The 25,865-nt window shown below is 47.2% G+C and overlaps 1 protein-coding gene across 6 annotated transcripts in view; it reads left to right on the top strand.

The window, feature by feature from the left end:
• Nucleotides 1–25,865, top strand: part of LOC135212515 (zinc finger protein 665-like) — a 47,313-nt gene that overhangs the window by 10,312 nt on the left and 11,136 nt on the right. For all 6 annotated transcript variants that reach the window (XM_064246034.1, XM_064246029.1, XM_064246030.1 and 3 more), the window contains exons 3-4: nt 247–414; nt 846–958. In XM_064246034.1, the coding sequence (XP_064102104.1) occupies nt 247–414; nt 846–958 (281 nt within the window). The remainder of the gene's footprint in view (nt 1–246; nt 415–845; nt 959–25,865) is intronic.

Raw genomic sequence — 25,865 nt, 5'->3', positions numbered from 1 at the left:
AGTATTTAGATTGGAGTAGTCATTTTATATCAGTATCAGTTAATTTTGCAGTCTTGAATTGCTGTATTGAGATATATAATGTTATGCCAGTCATTAGAAGTTTTAAAGAGCATAAAACTCATTACAGTAGATTAAAATTATTTTGAGCACTATGCAGTGTATGTATTGTTTGCTAATGACTAGTGTGTCTTGTTAGTTTTACCTCATTTCACTAGGAAAAGATAATTCAGTAATAGCTTTTTTCAGTGGCTGAGAGAGAAGAGGAATGTCGCAAAAATGCAGAAACAATGGGTATTGCACTGGGCCAAACAGATAACAAAGATGATATTGATGGAAACCATACAACACAGCCACCAGAGCTACCAGTTCTGGTAGAGGAGGATGCAGTAGACAAGAAAGTGAATATTCCTGAAGGTAATATTTGTCAATATGAGTTACAAACCTCTTGGTTATACTTGTGCAGACAGGTTAAGAGCGGATGAGCTGAATATCAAAAAGGTGCTGAGAATAATGAAATTGTTATTAGTGAATGATGAGACTTTCCTTCACTAACTTATTGTAATTACAGTACTTATGTCGTCCTATACACAGTCGAGTAATATATATTAGTTTCATCAGATTACAGAGTGCTTGAAGAAAGATATTTTTGTAAGATTTTGGTTAACTTTTTGCATATGTTGGTGTCACCAGTAGCTATTACTTAACCAGTAACTAGCTTTTTATGTCAAGTTTATTCTTTATATGTATATAATTAAATGTGTGTATTTTATATTTTCAAAGAAACTACTACTATTGATTTATCTCAGGATATACATTTCAGTGATAATCTTTTCATTCTGCTACAGTTGCCATGTTGGAGGCTTTTCCAGACCAGGAGGACCTTCTGCTTTCACCAGAAATAAAAGAAAATGAGAGGAAAGGAAATATGAGCACAGTTATGCAAAGTGTAGTGAAGGTGGTACGTATTATGGTTTGTCTATGAAGGGAATTTACCTCAGAAGTAGAAACCATTGATTTACTAATGCCTTTCTCTCCTGGTAATGACAGGTTACCTGTTATATTTCTTTTTTATAGTTAACCAACAGTTGAAACAGCCATGGGAATGCTTCTGTTACTTTGGTTAACACTGTCTGTTGTACATTTGACTGAACTATGAGCATTATTATTCAGTCCCCGGTTATCGGCGGGGGTTCCGTTCTGACATCTTGATGCTACGTAAGAGAAAATTGCAGACAACCAAAAATCGTTGGCTCTTCAGAACCCAGCGGAAGCCATCCTTCTTGGCATGGAGTGTCTGAGATTTGCATGGATGCACAGGTAAAACTAATGGGGTTTTACTAGAAGAATCAATTTTTTTATTGAAAACTATTTCTCGTGTAATTATGCAAGTTCTCTATCTCCCTAATGGTTTGGTTAAACCATTAAACATTCCCTGATATGTAGTCTTTCCCACCTAGCTTGGCAGGATCCTAGGAATTAGTCCTGTAAATTGAGAGAAAGTTAAATCTCACAATTTGGTTAGTAAAGTGTGCATTCCACAAATCAGAATACAGTATGTTGAATTAAATTTCAATATTTCTTCGTTAAATAAGAATTGAAAACTTTCAGCAGGGTAGACTAGGAATGTTGCTGAGTTGGAGGGATCTCAGCCAATAATAAAGTACAGTCCAATCTCCTAAATCCAACAATCCTCGGTCTGGCACGCCCGGGATCCAGGATGTTTTTGAATCAGCTGCCATTAGTTCTTGAGCAGCTACAAGGGTGATGCCATGACTTTTCAGTTTTGGGATTTTTTTTATTTTGGAACTGAATCTTGCTCCATAAACATACATGCTCAGTTTATTTCCAATGAAAACATTCTGAGAAACTCATAAGTATGTATCATGCAGTCAATATGTCCAAAGACAAGAATTCATACACATTGTGTATAGTTTGAGATGCGTTTTCGGTGGTTTCTATGCCTGACTCAGTTTTGGTAGATACCATTGATAATGCATATTACTACGTATGTATATCCAAATTAGCTTTTAACTAATATATAGGCCTAGAAGCAAAAGTTTATTAGGTTAAATGCAAATCTTCATACATTAAATCAGGCTTACCAACCTTGTGATTTGTCTAAGAATTCATTACTATATTTATTGTAATCAACAACCACTTACGACTGCATACAAGAAACTGGCATAAACAACAGCAAGTACTGATTTAAAATTGAATCGAGAAACAGCCGTTTGCTGACGTCAGTTATGGAAACTGACACACATTAATTTGTTGATTTGTTAAAAATTTCTCATTGATTTTCAATGGTGACATCCTTAAATTAAAATAAATCATTATTTTTCCTTCACACAATGGAGAGGAAAGTGTTATGGAGGTACATCACAAAATTTATGGCTGTACTATGTAGATGTAGCTGAAAAAGTGATGATCATAGATTAAGCCAGCCTTATGCTGGCATGGGCTCTTGCTCCTCAGCAGCCTGTAAAAAAAAAAAAAGTTAATAATGTGCAGGCCACAAAACATTTCAGAAGAGGCAAAAGCAGCGTCTGATACCGGAGAAATCAGAGCTTTACTTCCTTTAGTTTACTACATTTATAAATAAAGTACTAGTAGTAAGTTGCATTTCTGGGTCGACCTGTGTTCGCCGGTGAAAAGGATCCTGCTATCCACTTTTCTAGTATAAATCAGGATTGCAGATGGCGCTCTGGTCAGGTAGTAGTAGTAGTAGCGAGAGAGAGGGGGAAATAGTAGCCGTTGGGTCGGCTCCCCCCATGAGAGGGATTTTGGGGAAGGAAACCTCTAATTGGCAGGAGACCTGTGAATAGTGGCTTCCGCTCGCCTTGTACTTTATACCCGACACCCTTAGGGTGCTCGCACGAGGGCAGTAACCTCAGCATACCATGCTAGCTTTTTTCTCTGGTATATTTAGAACCTATTTATACTAGAAAAGTGGATAGCAGGATCCTTTTCTCTGGATGACACAGGTCTCTCCCCAGAAATAGATTTTCCTTCGTCAAAATCCCTTTTTTAAACAGCTCTGATAATTTATGAAAAAACCAAGTTCCAAAATGTTTCATTTAGCAACTAATAGCTGAGTAAGCTGATGATTTTCATACATTCAACTTCCCTGTCAGATATATACTTAGCTATAGACTCCGTCGTCCCCGACAGAAATTCAAATTTCGCGGCACACACTACAGGTAGGTCAGGTGATCCCGCCGCCTGCCGCTGGGTGGCAGGAATAGGAACTATTACCGTTTTAAGCCAGATTTTTCTCTGTCGCGGTACTAGTAACATCGTTGCTAGTTCCTCCTGACTTGAATTTCGAATTTCATTACGCCGTTGATCTTTTGGACTGCTATTTGGTGACGTATTGGATCTTTGGTTTGGCATACGCTATTGTGGACTTTTCTTTTGGATTTGGCTTTGGAATTTCTCATAATGTCTGACGTGTCGATTTCGTTCAGAGTGTGTGTGAATGAGAATTGTTTTGTGAGACTGCCGAAAGCTTCGGTGGATCCTCACACCACTTGTAAAAATTGTAGAGGGAATGTATGCTCTCAATTGAATACATGTGATGAGTGCAAGAATTTGAATGAGGAGGAATGGAAGTTGCTTAATTCCTACCTAAGAAAGTTGGAGAGAGATAGGGCTAGAAAAGCCTCTTCCAAGAGTGTAAGTAGGTCGGTCTCTAACGAGCCAGTTAGCGGACTATTGCCTATTGATAACCCTATTGTTTCCTCCCATACAGCTTTACCTTCCCGATTATCGGACTCGGCAAGCTCAACATCTGAAATTGCGAGTCTGAAAGCTTCGCCTAAACATATGGAACAAAAAATTAAAGAACTGGAAGGTAAGTGGCAGTGAAAGTGTTCCCAGTGAAGTGGAGGGTGCGTCTGATCGGCTCTGTCTCGCTCCCAGGCCTAGACCTCTTTCAAGCTCCCAAGACCAGTGAGAAGAAATGTCGAAAGCCGCAGGGAGGTTTCAGAGAATCCCCACCGGTCAGGCGTCCCCTCAGCAGATCCTGTAGTTACGTCCCGGGCTGCCAAGGATAGTCGTTGGAAAGACGTCCTGAAACAGTGTTTTTCTTCGTCTGATTCCTCATCTAAAAAAGGATGGAGTTCAGATAGATTGTCGAGACCTTCGAAGAGAACTTGGAAGTCTCTTTCATTCGACTCAAGCCCTGAAGAATTTTCGGAAGAATATCCTCCGGAAAAGAGGAAGAAGAATGTATATTCAGAAGCTTCTTCTCCTGCATCGGAGGTTGGAAAGAGAGACGTAGCTACGAAGATGTTAGAGGATATGCAGAAACAGATATCTTCCCTAGTAGGAGTTCTTAAATCTGATCAGCCTAGAAGGAAGGATAGATTTCTCCCTATCAAAAGATCCCGTCCTTTAGAACTATCTGAGAGCTCGGACGAGGCGCCTGCCAGAAGCCTGGCGCCAGCCAGACGTCAGGCTACTGTCAAGCGCAAAACGCCGTCAAGGCGACAAGATGTGTATAGGGAACTTCCTACTAGAAAGAAAGCACATGAGATGTCCGTATCGAGGAGTAAAATTGGAACTCCCGAAATCGGACGAACTCCTGAAAGGAAGCGCAAAGAGCCTGAAGCGCCTGAAGGGAGGCGCAAAGTAACTGAAGATCCTGGAACTCTTTTGGCGAGGCGAAAAGAGTCTGGAGCGCCTGAAATGAGGCGTAAAACTCTTCAAGTAAAAGAAATGAGGCGCAACGCGCCTGAAAGGCCTGAAGTGGCTAAAAGGAAATTTTTATGCATGACACTTACCTGGCAGGTATATATATAGCTGTATTTTCTGAAGTCCGACAGAATTTAAAAAACTTCCGACACACGCAGTGGTCGGCCAGGTGGTTAGTACCCATTCCCGCCGCTGGGAGGCGGGTATCAGGAACCATTCCCATTTTCTATTCATAAATTTTCTGTCGCCGGTACTGAAAACACCTGTTTTCAGTACCGGCTTAGGATTTTGGAAACTTCATTTGCCGCTAAGTATCCTAATTGTCTTTTAATTTATTTACTTGGATTTGTGGCTAGGCATACGCTATCTTAAATTGATTTGAATTTGATTCATTTTTGCATAAGATATCTGAATCTAGTTAGGCTAGTTTCAGAGGGTGTTGTCTGCAAAGATAGGGTGTGGCTACCGAAAGCTTCGGTAGTTCCGCACTTGGGGGGTGCAATTAATCAGTAAACATGTCTATTTCCGTAAGGAAAAAGTATGATTCGTATGTACGCAATTAATCAGTAAACGTGTCTAATTCCGTAAGGAAAAAGTTTGTTTAGTATGTACGCAATTAATCAATTACGAAAGTCAGAGTAGTGATACTGCTAACCTTCCGGTAGACTTTATTTTGCCTAACGCTGTAGTATGGCCTACGGGTTATGACTATGTCTGCGAGAGGTGATCGCTCTCCTTCATTGTTGTGAAGAGTTCTACTTCTGTTTTTGTTACGCCTAACCCGTTAATGTTGCCTTCGGGCCCTAAAACAGTGTCTGTAGAGGTTATTGCCCTTTCTCTTATACTATTTCGATTCGTAACTTAGAATCGAAAGTGCTTGCTTTAGAGAGCAATAGTGAAGTGGCTAAGTGCAGTGACAGTGCCCCTTGTGTAGTGGAGGGTGCGTCAGATCGGCCTTATAACGCCTCTAGGTCTAGACCTCTGTCGAACTCCCAGAACCAAGGGAGAGGGCATGTCGAAAGCCGAAGGAGGGTTACAGGGAACCCCACGATCTGGCGTACTTCGCAGTTTCTGATGAAAATCCCCAGACTGCCAAAGTGCGTGCACATGCACGAATCCTGAAGGATTGCTTCTCGTCCTCCGAGGCGTCCTCCCGCACAAGGGTTGGAGCTCTCGGAAGGACTCGCGCCCTCTAAGAAGCTTTATAGAAGAGGACGCTTCACGTCCCCTCTCCCTCGTTATGTGTTTCAGTGAGAAGTAAGAAGGCGAAAGTTGCCTGATCACGTGTACGTCTTTCCACCAAGAAATATGAAAAAGAAGGCAGTTTCTCTCGCTTGTTGGACGCATGTCAGGAGCGTGACGCTTTTCTGCACGCTTATTTGGACGATCGGCTTGAACAGGACGCTCGGATGGACGCACGCACCAGTGGACGCCGAGCGTCCTCGCCAGTGGCCGCCGAGCGCACACCAGGACGCCGAGCGTCCTCGCCAGTGGACGCCGAGTGTCCTCGCCAGTGGACGCCGAGCGCGCACCAGAACGTTTCTGTTGAACTCTTCAAGCTCTTGGTTAAGATTTGAGCCTCAAGAAGTGAACAGAACTTCGTCTTCGAAACCCAGCAAAGACCTCGGGTTTTCGTGAATTCAAGAGGTCTCTGTCATATTATATTGCTTTTCGCAAAGGTGGATGGAGTTAAGGAAAGCTCAAGGGAAGATCTCGTTTTCTCTACCTCAGTCAAGACTTTGAGATAAGACAGTTACGGGTTATGTAAAGGCTCGACGTCCTGAACGTCAGGATTTTCGGCAACGTTCAGTAGGATTCTTGCAAAGGCACTCATCAAAAGGACGCTCTTCAGGAAAGCGCAAGACAGGACTTCCTTTGCCATACTGCCAATAAATTTAAAGCTTTTTAGACCATCTGAAAGGGTTTTTCAGATGATAGATTTTGTTAGTTTCTAGTCGAGACTTCCATGCCGATTGAACATCGTCGTTCTACCTACCGTAAGCCCAGTCTCTTAACAGGATTCTTGTACCTTCCTTGTTTGAGACGGGAATCGAAAAATAAAAGGCTCGACTTCCTGGATTACGTTTTGTCAATTCAGTGACTTTCCCCCATTGACAATATACTATCGTTTTGTCAAGTAAGTGGGTCTCCCCTCATTGACAAAATATCTCTCTGTACCGTTAATGGGTTAGTTCTCATTGACAAACATCTCATTAACTTGATATTGCGTAAAGCGAATAAGGACAAGGTTCGGAAGAGCTCTCATTCCTCATTCGCAGCTCGTACAAGAATAGACTTGTAGACTACGTCAATGAACGCTTATGTCCAGTATCTTAAGAAGCTTGAGCTGTCTGCTTCGATTCTCTAAGTTTTGTTCATGAAACTTGCCTGTCAGATATGTATGTAGCTGTATTTCCGAATTCAGCTATATATATGTCTGCCAGGTAAGTATGAAAAAACTTTATTGTGATATATCATTTTTTTGCCTTGCGTTATTTTACTACTGGTTGGTTCAAGTCATATACGCTTGCTGTAGTTACCGCTTCGGAGGGCAACCGAGAGCTCTATTGGCTATTATTTTAAGGACATTTAATCGTTACTCCCTGCAGACTTCCGGGAGTTTCCAATTTATCTTTTACCGATGTATGGTAGTGTTCTGACGACACAAACGCATCTATATATTTAGCGTTGTCGGTTGCGCTTAAATATACCAGTTTCAGAGTCTTTCTGCTCAATAAATAACGGACCGATCTCTTCGTAGAATAGGGTAGCTGGCAACCCAGACATAAAGTTAGAGACGACGTTCGTAAGCTGCTGGCGGCTGCTGTCACGCTGTGTCTGACTCTGTCCTCCAGTCCATCCGAGCCAGTAACAGTTCGTGCGCTGTCATGCGCGGTAGGTTACGTCTCTCTCTCCTGCGGGATTGACTGACTAACCTATCTCTGTGCTAGCGGTTGCGTCTCTCCTGCGGGATTGACTGACTAACTGTTTATCTGTCCTACAATCACGGACTTTAGCCTACGATTGAGGGGATTTCTTACGTGAATGAATGAACGTTGCATTCGTTTTGCTTTACTATGTTCAACAGAGTTATCTCTTAATCCTTTCGGTTCTCGTTACCGCACGGTATAGAACTACGAGTCTACCGCAACATTGCACTTTTATATGCTCTCCTGCTTAGGCAACCGCAGCCTTATTAGGGAAGTAAGCAATACTCAGTGGAGGGAATGGATGAGCTTGCTGGGGACCATTTCCTTCCTGAAGAAGTTTGTTTCCCCGAATAGACTGCAATGCAGACCACAGTTTTTTACTACCGGGAAACTGAAATATTATTCAAGATCTAGGAATGATTCTGTACATCTCTCAGTGCATCTATCACCTGAGGTGATAGAAAGAAGGTGCCGGACATCTGGGTAGGGTTTCAGATGTCCTGGATCTTAATCTGAAAGAAGTAAAAAGCGATTCGGTAGTCCCTCCAGTCCTCGAAACGAGTTTTTTGGGAACCAGTGGTCCAGATCAACTCTGATATTCCACAGCTCTCTCATATCTTAAGAAGTATCTTCTCTCGGTCCCTGTTCGAGTTTACGAGAAAGAGCCTATTATAACAACAGGCGTAGAATGTAACGATCATCTAGAGGTTCGTTACAGGATTGCAAAAGTCCGTACGAATCGTCTCGATCGACGGCAGCAACGATAGATTACTAACATGCTAGGTATTTTAATTAAGTGGTGTTCTTTTTATGGTTTGTCCTGAGGGTTATTTCCTCTTCAGTATGTGAAGTGTAATGTGTTACGTTAGCTTTGTGTGTGGTTCAGGTGGTCTAACTTATCCTAGCATGAATGCCCCTGGTAAGAGAGGGCTAGGGTTTCCTGTCAACAAATTGGTCCCGTCCAGTGTCAGACCCTTGTTGTTAGCTTTCTCAACAAACAGGTCACATCCTAGTTGAGAGCTACTAAGGTTTAGCAGGCTAAGAGGCAGGACCTACGAAGTCAGCTACCTTAGCAGGTAAGGAACTTAATAAATAATTTTAAAAATTAGTTTAATTTTTGAATTATGACGATGTTGCTGTCTGTAGACCCACCTCCAAATGTGTCAATCAGCTATATATACCTGCCAGGTAAGTGTCATGCATAAAAATGATATTGTTATGATACAATAAAGTTTTATGCATACTTACCTGGCAGGAGGTATATATTAATTAAATTCCCACCCTCCTCCCCTCAGGAGACAGGGTTCAGAGAAAATCTGAGGAAAACGGGAATAGTTCCAACGTACCAGCGCCACGGGAACGTGGGGGAGATCACCTGAACTACAGTGGTCTAGCGGTTGCGAGAGTTTTTGAAAATTCTGCCAGTTGGCGACAGACAACAGAGAATGTTGTTTGACAGATTTGCATCTGTCAAACAACAAAGACCTTCACGATCATTGAGGTCTGTGGAATCTCGATTCTAGCTCACCATCTACTTTTTGTCTCGCCTGTTTTCTCGGAGTCAGACACTCGTGCGAGATCAGGCGACATATAGTAGCCCTGAGTTTCTTATTGACGAAGTCGATTGCGGACGACGTTGGGTTGCGTTGATACACCCCCCCCAAGGTTTGCTTAGATTGAATTGCCCAGGCAGTCCAGACACTCATCCTTCAGCTAAGAATAGTGCCTTTTGGTCTTCAGGGTACAGCCTTGCTGTCCTTGATTCGTTTGACTGGTCAACTGGTCGTTCACCTGACTTTAGTACAGACTGTGCATTTCCGGATCGAAGCTTTCAATATGGAACTTAGACGTAGTCTGAAGTTCTATGATGTCAAAGCATTCGAACTTCTCCTGCCTGTTAACTTCTTGCATGTGATCAGGAAGGCCTTCTTCTAACCACCCTAGATACGACAAAGAGGGTTAGTGAGATTTTAAGCCATCGTCACAAGTTTTGGCTTTAGAGAACATAAGGCGGTGTGCTCTCTAAGCCTTTCGTTATGGCCTAAGAATGGAAACCCTTTTTGTCCTTGGGCCAGGATCTTGGAAGCAAGGATGGCACAAGTTAGTGAGCAGGAGCCAGAGAGAGTCCTGTGCCCTGTCAGGTCTCTCAAGTTTTATCTACTTAAAATCAAGAAAGTCGAAGTCAGTCGGGCAATCTGCAGTGTTCCGAAAAAGACCAGACTTGCCCATATCGAAGTACACCCTGGTTTTAGGGTTAAGGAGTTCTTTCAAAAAAATGCTCCTTCATTGTGTTTGCACAAAGATTTGAAATCTTTTTATCTGAATGCTCACGAGGTGAGGGCGCGGCCTCGGAAGCATTTCAACAGAGCATGGCACTCAGCAACATCCTGAGTACCATGTTTTAGCGAAGCAACTCTGGGTTCACTTCACACTCCCTGCGAGATGTGAAGATGGCATATGAGATCTGCTGCTCGCTAGGGCCATACGTGTCTGCAGACACAATCTTGGGGGCAAGAAGTACCACTCATCCTATCCTGTAGAAAATGGTTAGGAAGAGCTCTTAATTTAGTTGTGGAGTCGCTGACAACGGCGACTTCTTAACTCTGAAGCCTTAGTTAACACACATTAAACTTTGGCTAGGTTGGTCAGGTGGTGATATATATAATTATATATATATTTATTTTACTTCTTAGCCCCCCTCATGTATGGTCAATATGGTCTAGTCACATTGTGGTCACGCCCCCGTTGACAGATCATCTGGAGTGCACCAGCTTTATAGGTCTCTACCTCGCTGGCAACTCTAGTAAAGCAGAAGCAGACGTGGGTGACAGTAATCACGAAGTCGGCTATGCTAACAGGTGGAACCAAGATGTAAATCATCTGCATGCATTTGTGTCCCAAAATCCTTCTATTCTGTCCCTTCCCACCTCCAACGGTGGGGTTCAACTATATATATATATCTGACAGGTAAGTTCATGAGCAAAATGATATTGTTATGATACAATAAAGTTTGTTCATACTTAACTGGCAGAATATATATATAGTTCAAGTACCCACCCACCTCCCTCAGGGACAGTGGAAAAGAAAAATTATGAATAGAAATGGGAATGGTTCCTGATACCCGCCTCCCAGCGGCGGGAATGGGTACTAACCACCTGGCCGACCACTGCGTGTGTCGGAAGTTTTTTAAATTCTGTCGGACTTCAGAAATACAGCTATATATACCTGCCAGGTAAGTATGCATAAAACTTTATTGTATCATAACAATATCATATTTAACTCCTGGAGAGCCTAGAGCGCCTGATATGAAACGTAGAGCGCCTGGAGAGCCTAGAACGCCCCAAAGGAAAAGCAAAGAGCCTAGGGAGCCTGAGGCGCCTGAAAGAAGAAGTAAAGCGCCTAAAGAGCCTGAGGCGCCTGAAACGAGGCGCAAAGCGCCTGAAGAGCCTGAAGCGTCCAAATGGAGGCGCAAGGCGCCTGCAAAGCCTGAAGCGGCTGAAACAAGACGTAAAGCGTCTAGAGCGCCTGAAAGCAGGCGCAAGGATTTGTACAATCCAGAATACAATTTGGATGAGTTATCGGAGTTTGAAGCGGACTTGGAGCTCCTCTTTGGGATTTTTCTCAAAGATCAATTTCCCCTGAACAGGGCCCTCTAGGTGTCGCACAGGTGATCGTAGCCCCTGTCGGGAAGGAATTGATCATGACAAAAGGGAACGACATTTAAGGACTTCTCCTGGTAGGGACGAAAGTTGTCGCACAGGCGGACCGTCGTCCTTGTCCAGAGGGCCTTAGGGTAAAAGAACAACATCGGCCTTCTCCTGGCAGGGACTCAAGATTGTCGCACAAGCGACCGTAGCCCTTGTCAGGTTGCAGCCGGTGTTGCTGCAAGCCCTGTGCATTCCCGAGAGAGGAGTCCTCCGGTCGCACACTCTTCTCCGAATAAAACTCAACCGGAATTAGAGGATGTTTCGGACTCTGAAGAAAACAAGGGGGCAGGTCTTTCTGATTATAAGATACTAGCAGCCCTCTTGTTAAAAGAATTTGGAGAGTCTCTGAGTCCTGCTGCCCCTCCTTCTCCTCGGTCTTTATTTTCGAGTACGAAGGCTGCGAAGTCTTCCTCTTTCTTGAAGATGCAACCGACCATTTCAATGAAGAGGGCTTTGCAGTCGGTCGGGAATTGGCTTTAAAACCAAGGAGGAGGCGGGGAAGACTGTGTTTACCTGTCCCCCTTCCAGGCTATCACGGAAGAGGGGGATTGTATAGCACAGGAGAATCTATGGGACTTTCTCTTCCCTCATCTGCTGAAGCGGACTTCTCAACCTTGGTGGATTCGGCAAGGAGGCATGCACTTCCATCGGCCAAAACAAGCTGGACAATGTCTGAAATGGACCATCTCCTCAAGGGAATATTCCATGTCTTGGAAGTTTTTAACTTCCTAGATTGGTCCCTTGGGGCTTTGGCCAACAAGACTCAAGACCCTCAGTTTTTGGAACCAGAAGTCTTGCATAGTGTTTTGGCATGCATGGACAAGGCAGTCAGGACGGATCGGCTGAAAGTGGCATCCTTGTTCGGGACAGGAGTATTAAAGAAGAGGGCTGTCTTTGGTTCTTTTCTTACCAAAGCAGTCTCTCCAGTACAGAGGGCTTCTCTTTTATACGCCCCTCTGTCTAAACAGCTGTTTCCTTCTCAGTTGTAAAGGACATTTCCCATACGCTTACTGAGAAGGCAACACAGGATTTGCTGGTACATTCTGCTAAGAAGCCTAGCCAGCTGCTTCTGTCTCGAAGAGGGAGCCAAGACCTGCCCAACAGCCCTTTCGAGGTAGAGCTTTTAGCCGAGCCCCAAGGAAGAGAGGAGGAGAGTAAAAAGAGAAGGAAGATCTTCCATTAGAGTTCCAAGAAGAACGCAAAATGAGATTCCAGTCCTCCAATCACCAGTAGGGGCCAGACTTCTGGGATTCTCGGAGCATGGGCTTCAATGAAAGCAGATTCTTGGTCCCTGCAAGTGCTGAGGAAAGGATACCTCATCCCCTTCAAGAACAGACCTCCATTGACGACGACTCCGAGGGAGCTGTCCAGCGAGATACAAAGACCCTGTAGAGAGATCCTTCTTGGACTGGTGCAGCAAATGTTGGAGAAGGAGGCCATCGAGGTAGTACAGGATCGCACTCCCGAGGTTTTTACAATCGCCTATTTTTTTGGTGCCGAAAGCCTCGGGGGGGTGGAGCCTGTCCTGGACGTGAGTGCATTGAATCGCTTCGTGGAGAAGACAAAGTTCTCCATGGAGACATCCAACTCGGTTCTCTCTGCTCTCCGTCCAGGAGATTGGATGGTCTCCCTCGACCTGCAAGATGCATACTTTCACGTCCCCCTGCATCATTCGTCGAAGAAATATCTTCGATTCATGGTGCAGGGAAGGATTTATCAGTTCAGGGCTTTGTGTTTCGGCCTCTCGACGGCTCCTCAGGTGTTTACAGCGTTGATGAGAAATGTAGCAAGATGGCTACATCTGAAGGGGGTGAGGATATCTCTTTACCTAGACGATTGGCTTATAAGAGCGCAGACAAGACAAAAGTGCTTGGAGGACTTGGAGATAGCTCTTCAATTGACCAGATCTCTCGGATTACTCGTAAACCTCGAGAAGTCTCACACAATCCCCAGTCAGACTATCGTCTATCTGGGGATTCGGATGGATTCTCGGGGTTTTCGAGCGTATCCATCCCAGGAAAGAATCTCGAAAGGGTTGGAAAAAAATCTTGGTCTTCCTAGAGAAAGAACGAAGCTCAGCGAGGGAATGGCTCAGTCTTCTGGGCACTCTCCTCGCTGGAGCAGTTCATCTCTCTAGGGAGACTGAATCTGAGACCCTTGCAGTTCCATCTCAGAAGGAGTTGGAACAGAAGAAAAGGAGATCTTTTGGTTACCTTTCCTATAGGAGAGAGTATCAAAAACCACTTACGATGGTGGTTAGGACCACTGAGAAGAAACGAAGGAGTGTCCTTGGCCCTTCAGAACCCTCACCTAGTGTTATTCTCAGACGCTTCGGACACGGGGTGGGGAGCAAACACTAGGGAACGCAGGGAAGTGTCAGGCAGTTGGACAGAAGAACAGAGGGCCTGGCACATAAATGCAAAGGAACTCTTAGCAGTGCACTTAGCACTGCAGTTTTTCGAGAACGAAGTCAGAGGCGTGGTGGTCCAAGTCAACTCGGACAACACCACGGCTCTGGCTTATATAAGAAAACAAGGGGGGACACACACTTTCTCCCTTTACCAACTAGCAAGGGATCTGTTGATATGGACAGAAGAAAGAGGGATTCGACTCCTGACGAGGTTCGTTCAAGGAGGGAAGAATATAAGAGCAGACAGATTGAGCAGGAAAAACCAGGTCCTTCCAACAGAGTGGACCCTTCATTCACAAGTCTGCCAGCAACTATGGTCTCTTTGGGGGAAGCCTCAAGTGGACCTGTTTGCAACATTCCTATCCAGGAGGATGGAGAACTTTTGCTCGCTGGGGGACGATCCCAGAGCCCTATCCATAGATGCTATGCTCATGGATTGGGAGGGCATAGACGCGTATGTGTTTCCCCCATTCAAGATGCTGGGGGAAGTAATGAGAAAGTTCGTGTCCTCGGAGGGAATGAGGATGACATTGATCGCTCCTTATTTGGCCTGCAAGAAGAATGGTTCACAGAGGTACAGGAATGGATAGTGGACTTCCCCAGATCTCTTCCCGAAAGGACAGATCTGCTCAGACAACCCCACTTCGAGAGGTATCACAAAAATATCCACGCTCTCGCTCTGACTGCCTTTCGACTATCGAAAGATTGGTTAGAGCGAGAGGCTTTTCTCGCGAAGCGGCAAAAGCAATTGCTGGAGCAAGAAGGTCCTCAACCATGCGGATATACCAATCGAAGTGGGAAGTTTTCCGTAGATGGTGTAAGGCGAAGAAGCTGTCCGCCTCCTCCGATACCTCTGTGACCGAAATTGCTGATTTTTCTTTTGTTTTTACGAGAAGAATCTCATCTGGCAGTGTCAACCATTAAAGTTATAAGAGCATGTTATCAGCTGTGTTCAGGAATAGGGGCCTGAACATAGAGAATAACAAAGATCTGCATGATTTAATTAGATCATTTGAAACTAAAAAATTAAGAACTTCTCTCGCCCCTAGTTGGAATCTGGATGTGGTTCTCAAATACCTTATGTCGGAGAGATTTGAACCTCCCGATAAAGCTACGTTCCGGGACTTGACTAGAAAAAGCATTTTCTATTAATAGCTCTCGGACCACTGCGAAAAGAGTGAGTGAGCTGCAAGCGCTTTGACTCTAGAGTGGGTTTTAAGAAGGATTCAGCTGTATTGTCCTTTAAACCTTTATTTCTAAGCAAAAAATGAAAACCCCTCGAGACCTTGGCCTAGGACTTTTGAAGTAAAAGGCCTTTCTCAATTAGTTGGGAATGAAATGGAAAGAACTTTATGTCCTGTGAGAACTTTGAAGTTTTACCTGCAGAAGAAGAAGCAGTTGCAGGGTTGCAATCAGAGTTTATGGTGTGCAGTTAAAGACCCTAGAAGAGCTATGTCAAAGAATGCCTTAGCATTTTTTGTTAGGAACATCATAACGGAAGCCCACATGAGCTGTGATAGTGAGGCATATAAGACCTTAAGGGTAAAAGCACACGAAGTACGTGCAGTCGCTACATCATTGTCGTTCAACAAGAACATGTCAATGAAGAACATCTTAGCGGCCACGTATTGGAGATGTAACTCAGTGTTCGCCTCACATTACTTGAAAGATGTGAGAGTGACATATGAGAAATGCTTCTCTCTAGGACCTTATGTATCAGCGGATACAGTGCTGGGGAAAGGAGAGAAGACTGATCCTTAATATTAATTTTTGTCCTTATAGTTTATATTGTGATTTAAAAATTATTGGAGTTGAGTTTTTTTTAGGTTGTTTGAAAGGTGTTTGGGGATAACGCCTTTCAATCATATTTACTAATCCACGGTTAGGATCGGGTGATCGGGATCAGTATTTTACTCCTTTATATGCCAAGAGGCATAGGTATATTGTCATGTAAGTGAATAAGACTCCAGTTGACAATTGCCATTAGGTTCTGTTGAGTAAGTGGATAAGACCCCATTGACAGTCCTTTTCAAGAGTTCTCAGCCATAGGGCACACCCTCGCTGAAGCTTTGGAGGCGAAGCAGACTTCTCAGCACAAGCTAAGAAATCTTCCGCCTAAACAGGTAGGAACTAGGGTATTATTAATTAACTTGTATTACCTACAACATATGTTGTTTACCTATTAGGTCAGTAATTAGCTGTCTCTTGCCCTCCGCCAAAGGTGCCAATCAGCTAAGTATATATCTGACAGGGAAGTTGAATGTATGAAAATGATATTGTTATTGTACAATAAAGTTTCATACATAGTACTTACCTGGCAGATATATACGATCGTATGGCCCACCCAACCTCCCCTCAGGAGACAGGTGGAAGAGAAAAATCTGGCTTAAAACGGTAATAGTTCCTATTCCTGCCACCCAGCGGCAGGCGGCGGGATCACCTGACCTACCTGTAGTGTGTGCCGCGAAATTTGAATTTAATGTATGACACTTACCTGGCAGGTATATATATAGCTATATTCTCTGTTCCACCTGGCAGAAATTTTCAAAACTCGCGGCAAACGCTAGTAACCTATTAGTAGTTCAGGCAACCACCACCCCGTTACCGTGGCGCTAGCGCTAGGAACCGTTCCCATTGGGCCAGATTTTCTCTGCCAGCCGAACCGGCAACATTGTTGGTGGTTCCCTGCTAGGATTTTCATTCTCGTTGCTGACTTTTCATGGATTTTTGGTATTGTACTCGGAAACGTTAGCTTGGCATTCGCTTTGGATTGTTCTTTAAAGATGTCTGATACTGGAAGTATGTTTAGAGTGTGTGTAAAAGAGGGGTGTAAGGTAAGATTGCCGAAAGCTTCGGTCGACCCTCATACCATTTGTAAGAAGTGTAGGGAGAAGGTGTGTACTTGGGAGAATAGATGCATTGAATGTGAGAATTTATCAGAGAAGGAATGGAAGATATTTATGAAATATGTTGAGAGACTTGAGAAAGATCGTGTAAGGAGATCTGTTTCTCGTAGTGAGAAGTCAAATTCTTCTAGTAAAAGGAGTGAATGTATTTCCTCTCCAGCTCCTTCTAATGTAGAGTTGGTAGTTCCTTCTCCCCAGGTATCTCCTGCGCCCGCTGCTGTATCGGAGGAGGCGAACGATACAAATATTGTGAAGGTGTTCGCTGCCCTTGCGTCCATGGGCGACCAGATACAGCGACTTACAGATAGAGTTAGTGCTTTCGATGTCAGTGAAAGTGTAGTGGAGGGGGCGTCTGATCGTCTCTCTCGTGCTCCTAGACCTAGACCTCTGTCAAGCTCCCAGACCCAAGGGAGAAGGCATGTCGACAGTCGAAGGGAGGCGAGAGGGGTTTTGTCGCGGTCAGGCGTCCCTTCGAACAGTCCTGTTGCAAGTTCCTAGGCTGTTGCAGTTCGCCGTAGAAAAGGCGTAACTGGGAAGTGTGCGTCCTCGGAAGGTTCGACTTCCGAGCGAGAACGTCGGTATGCAGTGGTGTCTCGCCCCCTCAAGAGGACTTTCAGGACATCAACTGCTCTCGAGAGACATGCTCAAGATCGTGAGGCTTGGAGTAGTCCTGAGGTGTTGTCCTCCTCAGAAGACGGGGACGCAGTTCCGATCAAGAGGAAAAGGATTTTTCGTGCTAGAGAGGACTCAGGGCGCACTGGCGCTATACGTCCTTCTCGGCCTGGTATTTCGATGGGAGAATCTCCTCCATCTTCTTGTGTTTCTTCCCCTCGTCTTTCTCCGTCGGGTAGAGTGCAAGATCGCTCTCCGTTAGGTCGCAGTCCCGCTCGTAATCCTCCTCCTTCGTCGTCTACCATTCAGGAGGATAGTACGAAGGGTTTCTTAAGGGAAATGCAGTCCAAGCTGGCAGTTCTGGTGAAGTCCTGGGATCCGCCTGAGCAAGCATCTTCGAGGCGTAAGGACGATTTCCTTCCCATTAAGTCTTCTAAAACGGAATACAAGGACGCGTTCGCCGAGGACTCAGGACGCAATAGCGCTAGGAGGACAAGCGATCGCTTGGTTTTGCAGGACGCAGAACACAGGAAGAGAATGCTTTCGGAGGAAGCAGGACGCAAACATCAGGACGCGGGACCATTTGTGGACGCAGGACGCAGGCGACAGGAAGCAGGCGTGTCTACGATGGACGCAGGACGCAGGCGGCAGGACATCGAGAGGCGGCAGGACGCAGACTCCTCGGTAGCCGCAGGACGCAGGCGGCAGGACGCTATTCCGTCAACGAAGCGTCAACACGACAATGAGTTACAAGACATTTCTTCAGCAGAAGAAGAATTGGAATTAGTTGAGGAAAAGAATACGGAACCTTCTTCAGATTATAAGGTTCTAACTTCACGTCTTATTGCTATTTTTGAGGGGGAATTTAAACCGACAGCTCCGTTATCCCCCTTATCACAGTTTTCCAAGACTAGGACTCCAAAGAAGTCCTCTTTCCTTAAAATGACGATGTCAATTTCGGCGAAGAAGGCCTGGGGAGCGACATTAGGCCCTCAAGAGGTGTCGGGACTTTGGAGCAAGGAAGAAACAAAGTGGCACATAAACAGGAAGGAACTGATGGCAATTTTCTTGGCTTTGAAGCACTTCAGAGAGTTGATTCGAGACAAGACGGTGCAGGTCAACTCGGACAACACCACGGCGCTGGCATATATCCGAAATCAAGGAGGGACTCATTCCTTTCCCCTTTACAATCTGGCAAAGGAAGTTCTGCTTTGGGCGGAAGAGGAGAAGGTCGTGGTACTCACCAGGTTTATACAAGGAGAGAAGAATGTGGGTGCGTACCTGTTGAGCAGAAGAGAACAACTTCTCTCGACGGAGTGGACGTTGCACATGGAGGTTTGCCAGAGCCTGTGGAAGTTGTGGGGCCGTCCAGTAGTAGATCTGTTTGCGACAGCCAGAACAAAAAGGTTACCAACCTATTGCTCTCCGGTTCCAGACCAGGAAGCAGTGGCGGTCGACGCATTCCTGATGGATTGGTCAAACTTAGATCTGTACGCTTTTCCTCCGTTCAAGGTACTGGGGAAAGTGATGAAGAAGTTCAGGGAGAGCCAAGGAACGAGGATGACCTTAATAGCCCCGTTTTGGCCGGCCCGAAGTTGGTTCACAGAGGTACTGGAATGGACAGTGGATACGCCAAGGACTCTTCCTCTAAGAGTAGATTTACTCAGACAACCCCACTTCGACAGGTTTCACAAGAATACCCTCGCTCTGGGTCTGACTGCGTTCAGACTATCGAACGTCTGGTCAGAGCGAGGGGATACTCTAGAGAGGTGGCCAGTGCAGTGGCTAGAGCCAGAAGAACCTCCACAATCACAGTATATCAGTCGAAGTGGGACAATTTCCGGAAGTGGTGTAAGAACAGGAAAGTGTCTTCATCCAGTACCTCTGTGACCCAAATCGCAGATTTCCTTCTATACTTGAGGAAGGATTTACGCTTGTCAGTTTCGACAATTAAAGGTTATAAGAGTATGCTAACCTCAGTGTTTAGACATAGGGGCCTAGACATCTCGAATAATTTAGACCTTCGAGATCTGATTAGGTCATTTGGTACGAAGAAACAATCACAATGCAGGCCCCGTGCTTGGAACCTTGATGTGGTCTTGAAGTATTTAACTTCTAGCAAATTCGAGCCTTTAGAGGAAGCCTCTCTGAGAGATCTTGCTAAGAAGACTTATCTTTTTAGTAGCATTGGCAACTGCTAAAAGAGTTAGTGAGCTTCAGGCCATATCGAAGAAGGTGGGATGGAGACATGGCAACGCAGTGTGTTCATTCCAAGAAGGTTTCTTGGCCAAGAATGAGAATCCAGCTAATCCTTGGCCAAGATCCTTTGAAGTTTTGGGTTTGGCTGAGTTAGTGGGTCACGAGCAAGAAAGAGTTCTCTGCCCAGTGAGAGCGTTGCGGTGTTATACGGAAAGAACAAGAGGTATCAGAGGGAAGTCTGATGCTCTGTGGTGTTCAGTTAAAGACCCCAGTAGACCCATGACGAAGAACGCTCTAGCCTTCTTCATGAGAGAGTTAATTAAAGAGGCTCATATGCTGTGTCAAGAGCAGAGCTTTGGTATTTTGAAAGTGAAGGCTCATGAAGTCAGGGCAGTGGCGACTTCATTAGCTTTTAAAAAGAATTTAGCCCTCAAGGAAATTATTGAATCCACATATTGGAGAACTAATTCAATATTTGCGTCTCATTATCTTAGGGATGTTCAGACAACCTTTGATAATTGTCAGACGCTAGGTCCATACGTGTCCTCTGGTACAGTATTGGGCAAAGGAGTTACTACCCCATAACCTTCTTTTAAGCTAGTTGATTTTATTAGGTGATGGTGTTTGTGTTTATTGGTCGTCTGAGAAAAGTGTGCGGTACTTTTCTCAGTCTTGTTAGTATTATCCGGTGATGGTGTGTGTGTAGTTCAGGTAAATGATCTATTACTAGCTTGAATGCCGTGGCATAAGAGGGCTGTACGGATCTGTCAACACATTGGTCACGTCCAGTTGTCAGTTCCAGTCTTAGCTTCTTCAACATACAGGACACTTCCTTGTTGAGAGCTACTAAGGTTTAAGCAGGCTTAGAGGCAGGACCTATGAAGTCAGCTACCTTAGCAGGTAAGGAACCTAGAGTTTTAATAATATTTTAATAATATTTTTATACTCTAAGGATGTTGCTGTCTTTGACCCACCTCCAAATGTGTCAATCAGCTATATATATCGGACAGGGAGTTGATGTATGAAAATGGAATATTGTTTATTGTACAATAACAGTTTTCATACATACTTACCTGGCATATATATACGATCGTATGGCCCACCCAACCTCACCTCAGGAGAAGGTGGAAGAGAAACAAATCTGGCTTAAAACGGTAAGTAGAGTTCCTATTCCTGCCACCCAGCGGCAGGCGGCGGGATCACCTTGACCTACCTGTAGTGTGTGCCGCGAAATTTGAATTTCTGTCGGGGACGACGGAGTCTATAGCTAAGTATATATCTGCCAGGTAAGTATGTATGAAACTTTATTGTACAATAACAATATCATTTTAAGAAAGTAAGCATAGCAAGAACGAAAATGGCACTGTATTGCTGTGTTCATAAAATATAATACAATAATGTGACAGTAATGTATGGAGTATAATTGCATATACAGGTAGTCCCCGGTTAACGACGGTTTCAGCTTATGACATACCAAGTTGTTCCGACACGGGATACAAACCTTTCGGTCCTTTTACGATAGGAAGGTTACTAGCAGCAGCTGGATAGGTCGTAAGCTTTCGAACAAGGGGTTTGGTAGTTAACTGCTTGTCCGACAGTCCGCGCGCCGCGCGACTGGGAGGTGAAGAATCACTTTTGCTTTCGCATGATTGTGTTTTCTTGTTCTGTTTACATTGTGAAACTGATCTGTAAGTACAATCTTTTCAACTTTATTTTGTGTTTATCAATTGGGATTGATCGACAATGGATTCACCACGCCCTCCGATTGTCTGGTGACTGTGCCCCGGAACTGAAGGGTGTAAGTGCGGAAAATTCCGCAGTTTTCTGGAGATCGATCCCCATGTTATGTGTGCTCGGTGTCGGGGGCACGAATGCTCTCGCACCGAGCCTTGTGAAGTGTGTCAAAATAGGTCGGAGGTGCAATGGGGCTTGTACGAGGGCAGGAAGAAGCGAAGGCCTGCAAAGGAGTCGTTGGAAAGCTCTCCCGCGACTCCTTTGGTAACGGACACTTCGTCGTCTTTCCTGCCCCCTGCTCAGCTGTCACGTATGGCACCTTCCCCTTCGGGGAGGGGTATCCAGGTCCTTCTCCTCACCCAATCCGAGTGTGGAGGAGGGCGCTCGGTACCCCGACGTCCAGCTGTACTCGGGGTCCTCTATCCGTTCGGGGTGGGCATCTTCCCCTCTCAATTGGTTAGAGACCCCCCCCTAATAACCCGACCGTTGCTTCCACAGGTGCTTCTGCTGCGAGGGACGACCTTGGTCAGGTGTGGGCGTCTTTGGGTTTGCAGGGCGTGCCCAGTGTCCAGGGGTTGCTGTACCACCTGGCTGGGTCTGCTGCGGTCACGCATGCTACGGTGACCACCACAACCACCACCCTGTCAACTCCAGGGTACGCCACCCCCCCTCACCTGGTGTATTCTCCCCATGCTGTGTATGTATCGCCTACCTCCTCAGTGCAGGGTCCGATCGCCGTACCGAGGGGGGGCGTGCCGCCGCCCAGGTTAGCCGTGCTGCCTCGGCCTGACTTCCGCTGTCCCAAGAGCTCGCCCCTGGACCTGCCGCCGATCCCTAAGATGTCGCTGACGTTGGCTCAACCTCCCATGATGACTGTACCGCCTGCCGTACCTGCCGTACCTACTCAGATGTTGCCGACTGTCCCTGCCGTGACTGTTGTACCTGCCGTTCCTGAGATGTCCGCACCTGCCGATGTCGTTCCTGCTCGTGGCGTTGCTGTTCCCAACGTTGGTCTATCCGGACAGGTGCGTCTGGGCCTTGGATGGTAGACTTAACGTCGGTCCTGAGGAAGCTGACGAAGAAGAAGAGTAAGGTGTCGTCGTTGTCTTCGTCATCTTCTTCGTCGTCGTCGTCTGCCGCCTCTCCCCCTTCGACTTCTAAGGCTTCACAGCCGAAGAAGAAGAAGGTTGCCTCCGCCCCCCCTAAGAAGTCTCCTTCGGGAGCTTCTCAGGGTCCGTCTCACTCCGGTGTGACGGTGGGTTCTTCCGCTGGTCCTCCTGCTCCTTCGGGAGCAGGGCCTGTCTCTTCTTCCGCAAGGAAGAAGACTACGGGGACCAGATGGGTACCGGCTAACACCGGTACTTCCTCGCCTGGTGTCAGAGGCTCTGCCACTGCATCAGGTTCCGTCTCGGCCTCTCGTTCGCGAGAGGTACCGAGTGTACGGTCGCCTACCGGTGACCGCACAGCCAAGAACCAGACGTCAGAGCTCGCTCGGCGTCAGGTTCACGGCACGGAGCGGAAGACTGGTGACAGCCGCTCAGGCGACTCTCACCAGACCAGCTCTCGCTCTCGCGGCGACCAGCTGGCTACCCAGGCTAACGCGACGGTCTCTGACCGGCCACGGGCCGAGGCTGGGAAGAGGTTCCCCTGATCGCCGGCGCCAGCGGTGTGACGCGCCGTGAGGACAAGCACCGGTCTCACCGTGACAGTGGTCTCTGTAGGTCGCCCGACCGTCTCTCCCACAGGGAACGTACGGGTATGGCAACCAGCAGCAGCTTCTCTGACACCCGAGATCTGGGCCGCTGTGCTCGGTCCAGCCGTTCTCCTCAGGGAGATGTCTCGACTAGGCCTGCAGCTCGATCACCACCGCGGGTTGGCGATCGCCTGCAGCCCTCCAAGCCCACCGGTTCTGCCGGTGAGCGAGGGGAGAGCGTCAGGTTTGCCTCTCCCGTACCTTCAACCTCCTCGGGTTACACCGGGAGGAGCGAGGTATTGCGGAGTGATCGTGAGGGGTGCGCCCCGCATGATCCCGTCACGACGCCGTACGTGCCAGGCACGGTCCTCGGACCGACCAGGACATACACGCATGTGGCAGGAGGAGACCGAGAGGGGTCTGTCGCCGTTCCCCCTCTTGAAGGGGGAGGGTCTCGGGAGGTGCTCCTGTTCGAGGGACTGTATGGTCCTACTCCTCAGGATGCAGTGACTCCCGAGATCCAGAGGAACTTTGCCGAGGTTATTGCGCTGATTCGTCAGCACAACGACCTCGGGGAAGGGTCACCGCTCCCACCTTCAGAGCCCATGTCCCGGCTCGAGTCGTTTTGGGGCCCGAAGAGGGAACCCAAACCGACGGTGGGGTTGCCGCGATCGGAGCTTGCCGATTCTGTCTTGAACCAGGTTGAGTCTCTCGTCTCCGGACAAGAAGGCTCTCTCAGGTCAAGCAGATCGAACAAGCTGCTTCCACCTCCTCTGCTGCGACAGTGGCGTTTTTGCGTGCCGTCAGAAGATCCGATGCCGCCCAAACAGGTAAACCCAGAGTTAGCCAGGCTAACTCCGGGTGTGTCTCTGCAGCAGCTCCTGTCTGAGAACCTCTGGTTCTCGCAGCAAGAGGCACTTGGCCTGGAATCTACCGCCATGGCAGCTTTCCAGGCCGTCTCCTGGATAGACCTGTGGTCCCTTACAGTGGCTAAGGTCGCAGCCAACTCCGGGGGAATTTCCCCCGAAGAAGACTCTGCTTTCAGGAGGCTTTGCCAGTCTGGAGGAAGAGCCATCTCCTTCCTCGCCCACCAGACGGCAAACCTGTGGGCCAACCTGGTACGTCACCGTAGGGACGCAGTCCTTACCCGGGTATCCAGGGCGGCTGGGCGTGAGGGGGCGTTAGGACTTCAAAATGGACCAGTACGGAGTTCCTCCTCTCTCTTCCCAGGAGAGATGGTGGACGCTGCGGTGGACAGGCGGCGCACTGACGACAGTGACCATCTTGATCACCAGGCAGTTTCAAAGGCTTCTGGGCAGCCTCGAACTGCGGCCAAGCCCAAGAGCTCGGCTAGCGCTTCCTCGGCTGCTAAGACGATAGCCTTGTCGAAGCCCCGAGGAAAGACTCTGTCTTCTTCGACGTCTGCTAAGGGGGCCCGTAACCAGCCCTCCTCCCAGCCATCCTTTCCACGAGGAGGGTCAAGGAAGAAGTCGAAGAAAGGGGGGAAACGCTAGGGACGGTGTTCCCCCTCACCTGCTGCCGGAAGTGGGGGAGTGCCTGGCGAGCCATTGTGCAACTTGGCAGCGCTACGGCGCTGAGACCTGGATAGTAGATGTCCTTCTGGAGGGATATCTATTACCCTTCGAATCTCGGCCACCCCTCACCTCCAACCCGGTCCAACAGCAAGCTTATGTTCCAGGTTCTTCGAAGGACGTGGCACTACGACAGGAGATCCAGTCCATGCTGAGCAAATGAGCTGTAGAGATCGTCACAGATCAGTCACCAGGCTTCTACAGCTGTCTTTTCCTGGTGGAAAAGTCTACGGGGGCCTGGCGCCCGGTGATAGATCTCTCTCCCCTGAACCGATTCGTTCGCCAGACTCGGTTCACGATGGAGACGGCACGCTCCGTGCTCGACTCCATTAGGGAGAACGATTTCATGCTTTCAGTGGATCTGAAGGACGCGTATTTTCAAATACCCATCCATCAATCCTCCAGAAAGTACCTCCGCTTCATCCTCGACGGGACGGTGTACCAATTCAGGGCACTTTGATTCGGTCTCTCAACCGCCCCACAGGTGTTCACGCGAGTGTTCACTCTGGTGTCTGCTTGGGCCCACTCGCACAGGATACGTCTTCTGAGGTATCTCGACGATTGGTTAGTCCTGGCGAGCTCCCGCTCGCAGTTGCTGCAGGACAGGGATCGACTACTCAAGTTTTGCCGCGATCTGGGGATCGTGGTGAACTTTGAGAAGTCAGATCTCGAACCCAAGCAGAGGATGAAGTACCTGGGTATGCTGATCGACACGGTAGCAGGGCGAGTTTTCCCCGCAGACTCGCGGATCAACAGATTCAGGGAGGCAGCCAACCAGTTCCTGTCTCAGCAGGAACAGGCAGCTCAGCGATGGCAAGTCGTGATCGGCCACCTGTCGTCACTCGAGAAGTTAGCCCCTCACGGGCGTCTACACCTGCAGTCTCTTCAGTGGAGACTAAAGGAGAGTTGGTCACAGGCAACAGATCCTCCATACTTCCCCGTGTCCCTGACACTGGAGGTAAGGCAGGACCTAGCCTGGTGGCTCGACGACAGGAACCTCTTAAGAGGAGTGCCTCTACGCACTCCTCCCCCGGAGATGCTGCTGTTCTCAGACGCATCGACCGAGGGATGGGGCGCACACCTGGAGGAGTTGCTGACTTCAGGAGTGTGGGACGATTGCGACAAGCACCTTCACATCAATGTCCTGGAGCTCAAGGCAGCGTTTCTCGCTCTCCAAGAGTTCCAGGACCGCTTGGTGGGACACTCAGTGGTGTTGATGTGCGACAACACCACAGTAGTGCCTTACGTCAACAAACAGGGGGGCCTAGTGTCTCTCCCGTTGTACCAGTTGACACGGCAGGTGCACGAGTGGGCCGAAGCTCACTCAATAGAGCTGTCAGCATGCTACATTCCAGGGAAGAGGAATGTAGTAGCAGACAAGCTCAGC

The sequence above is a fragment of the Macrobrachium nipponense genome, chromosome 41, assembly GCF_015104395.2.
Source record: "Macrobrachium nipponense isolate FS-2020 chromosome 41, ASM1510439v2, whole genome shotgun sequence".
Classification (NCBI taxonomy): domain Eukaryota; kingdom Metazoa; phylum Arthropoda; class Malacostraca; order Decapoda; family Palaemonidae; genus Macrobrachium; species Macrobrachium nipponense.
Note: the sequence above shows the minus strand (reverse complement) of the source record. Positions and strands in the feature narration are given on the sequence as shown.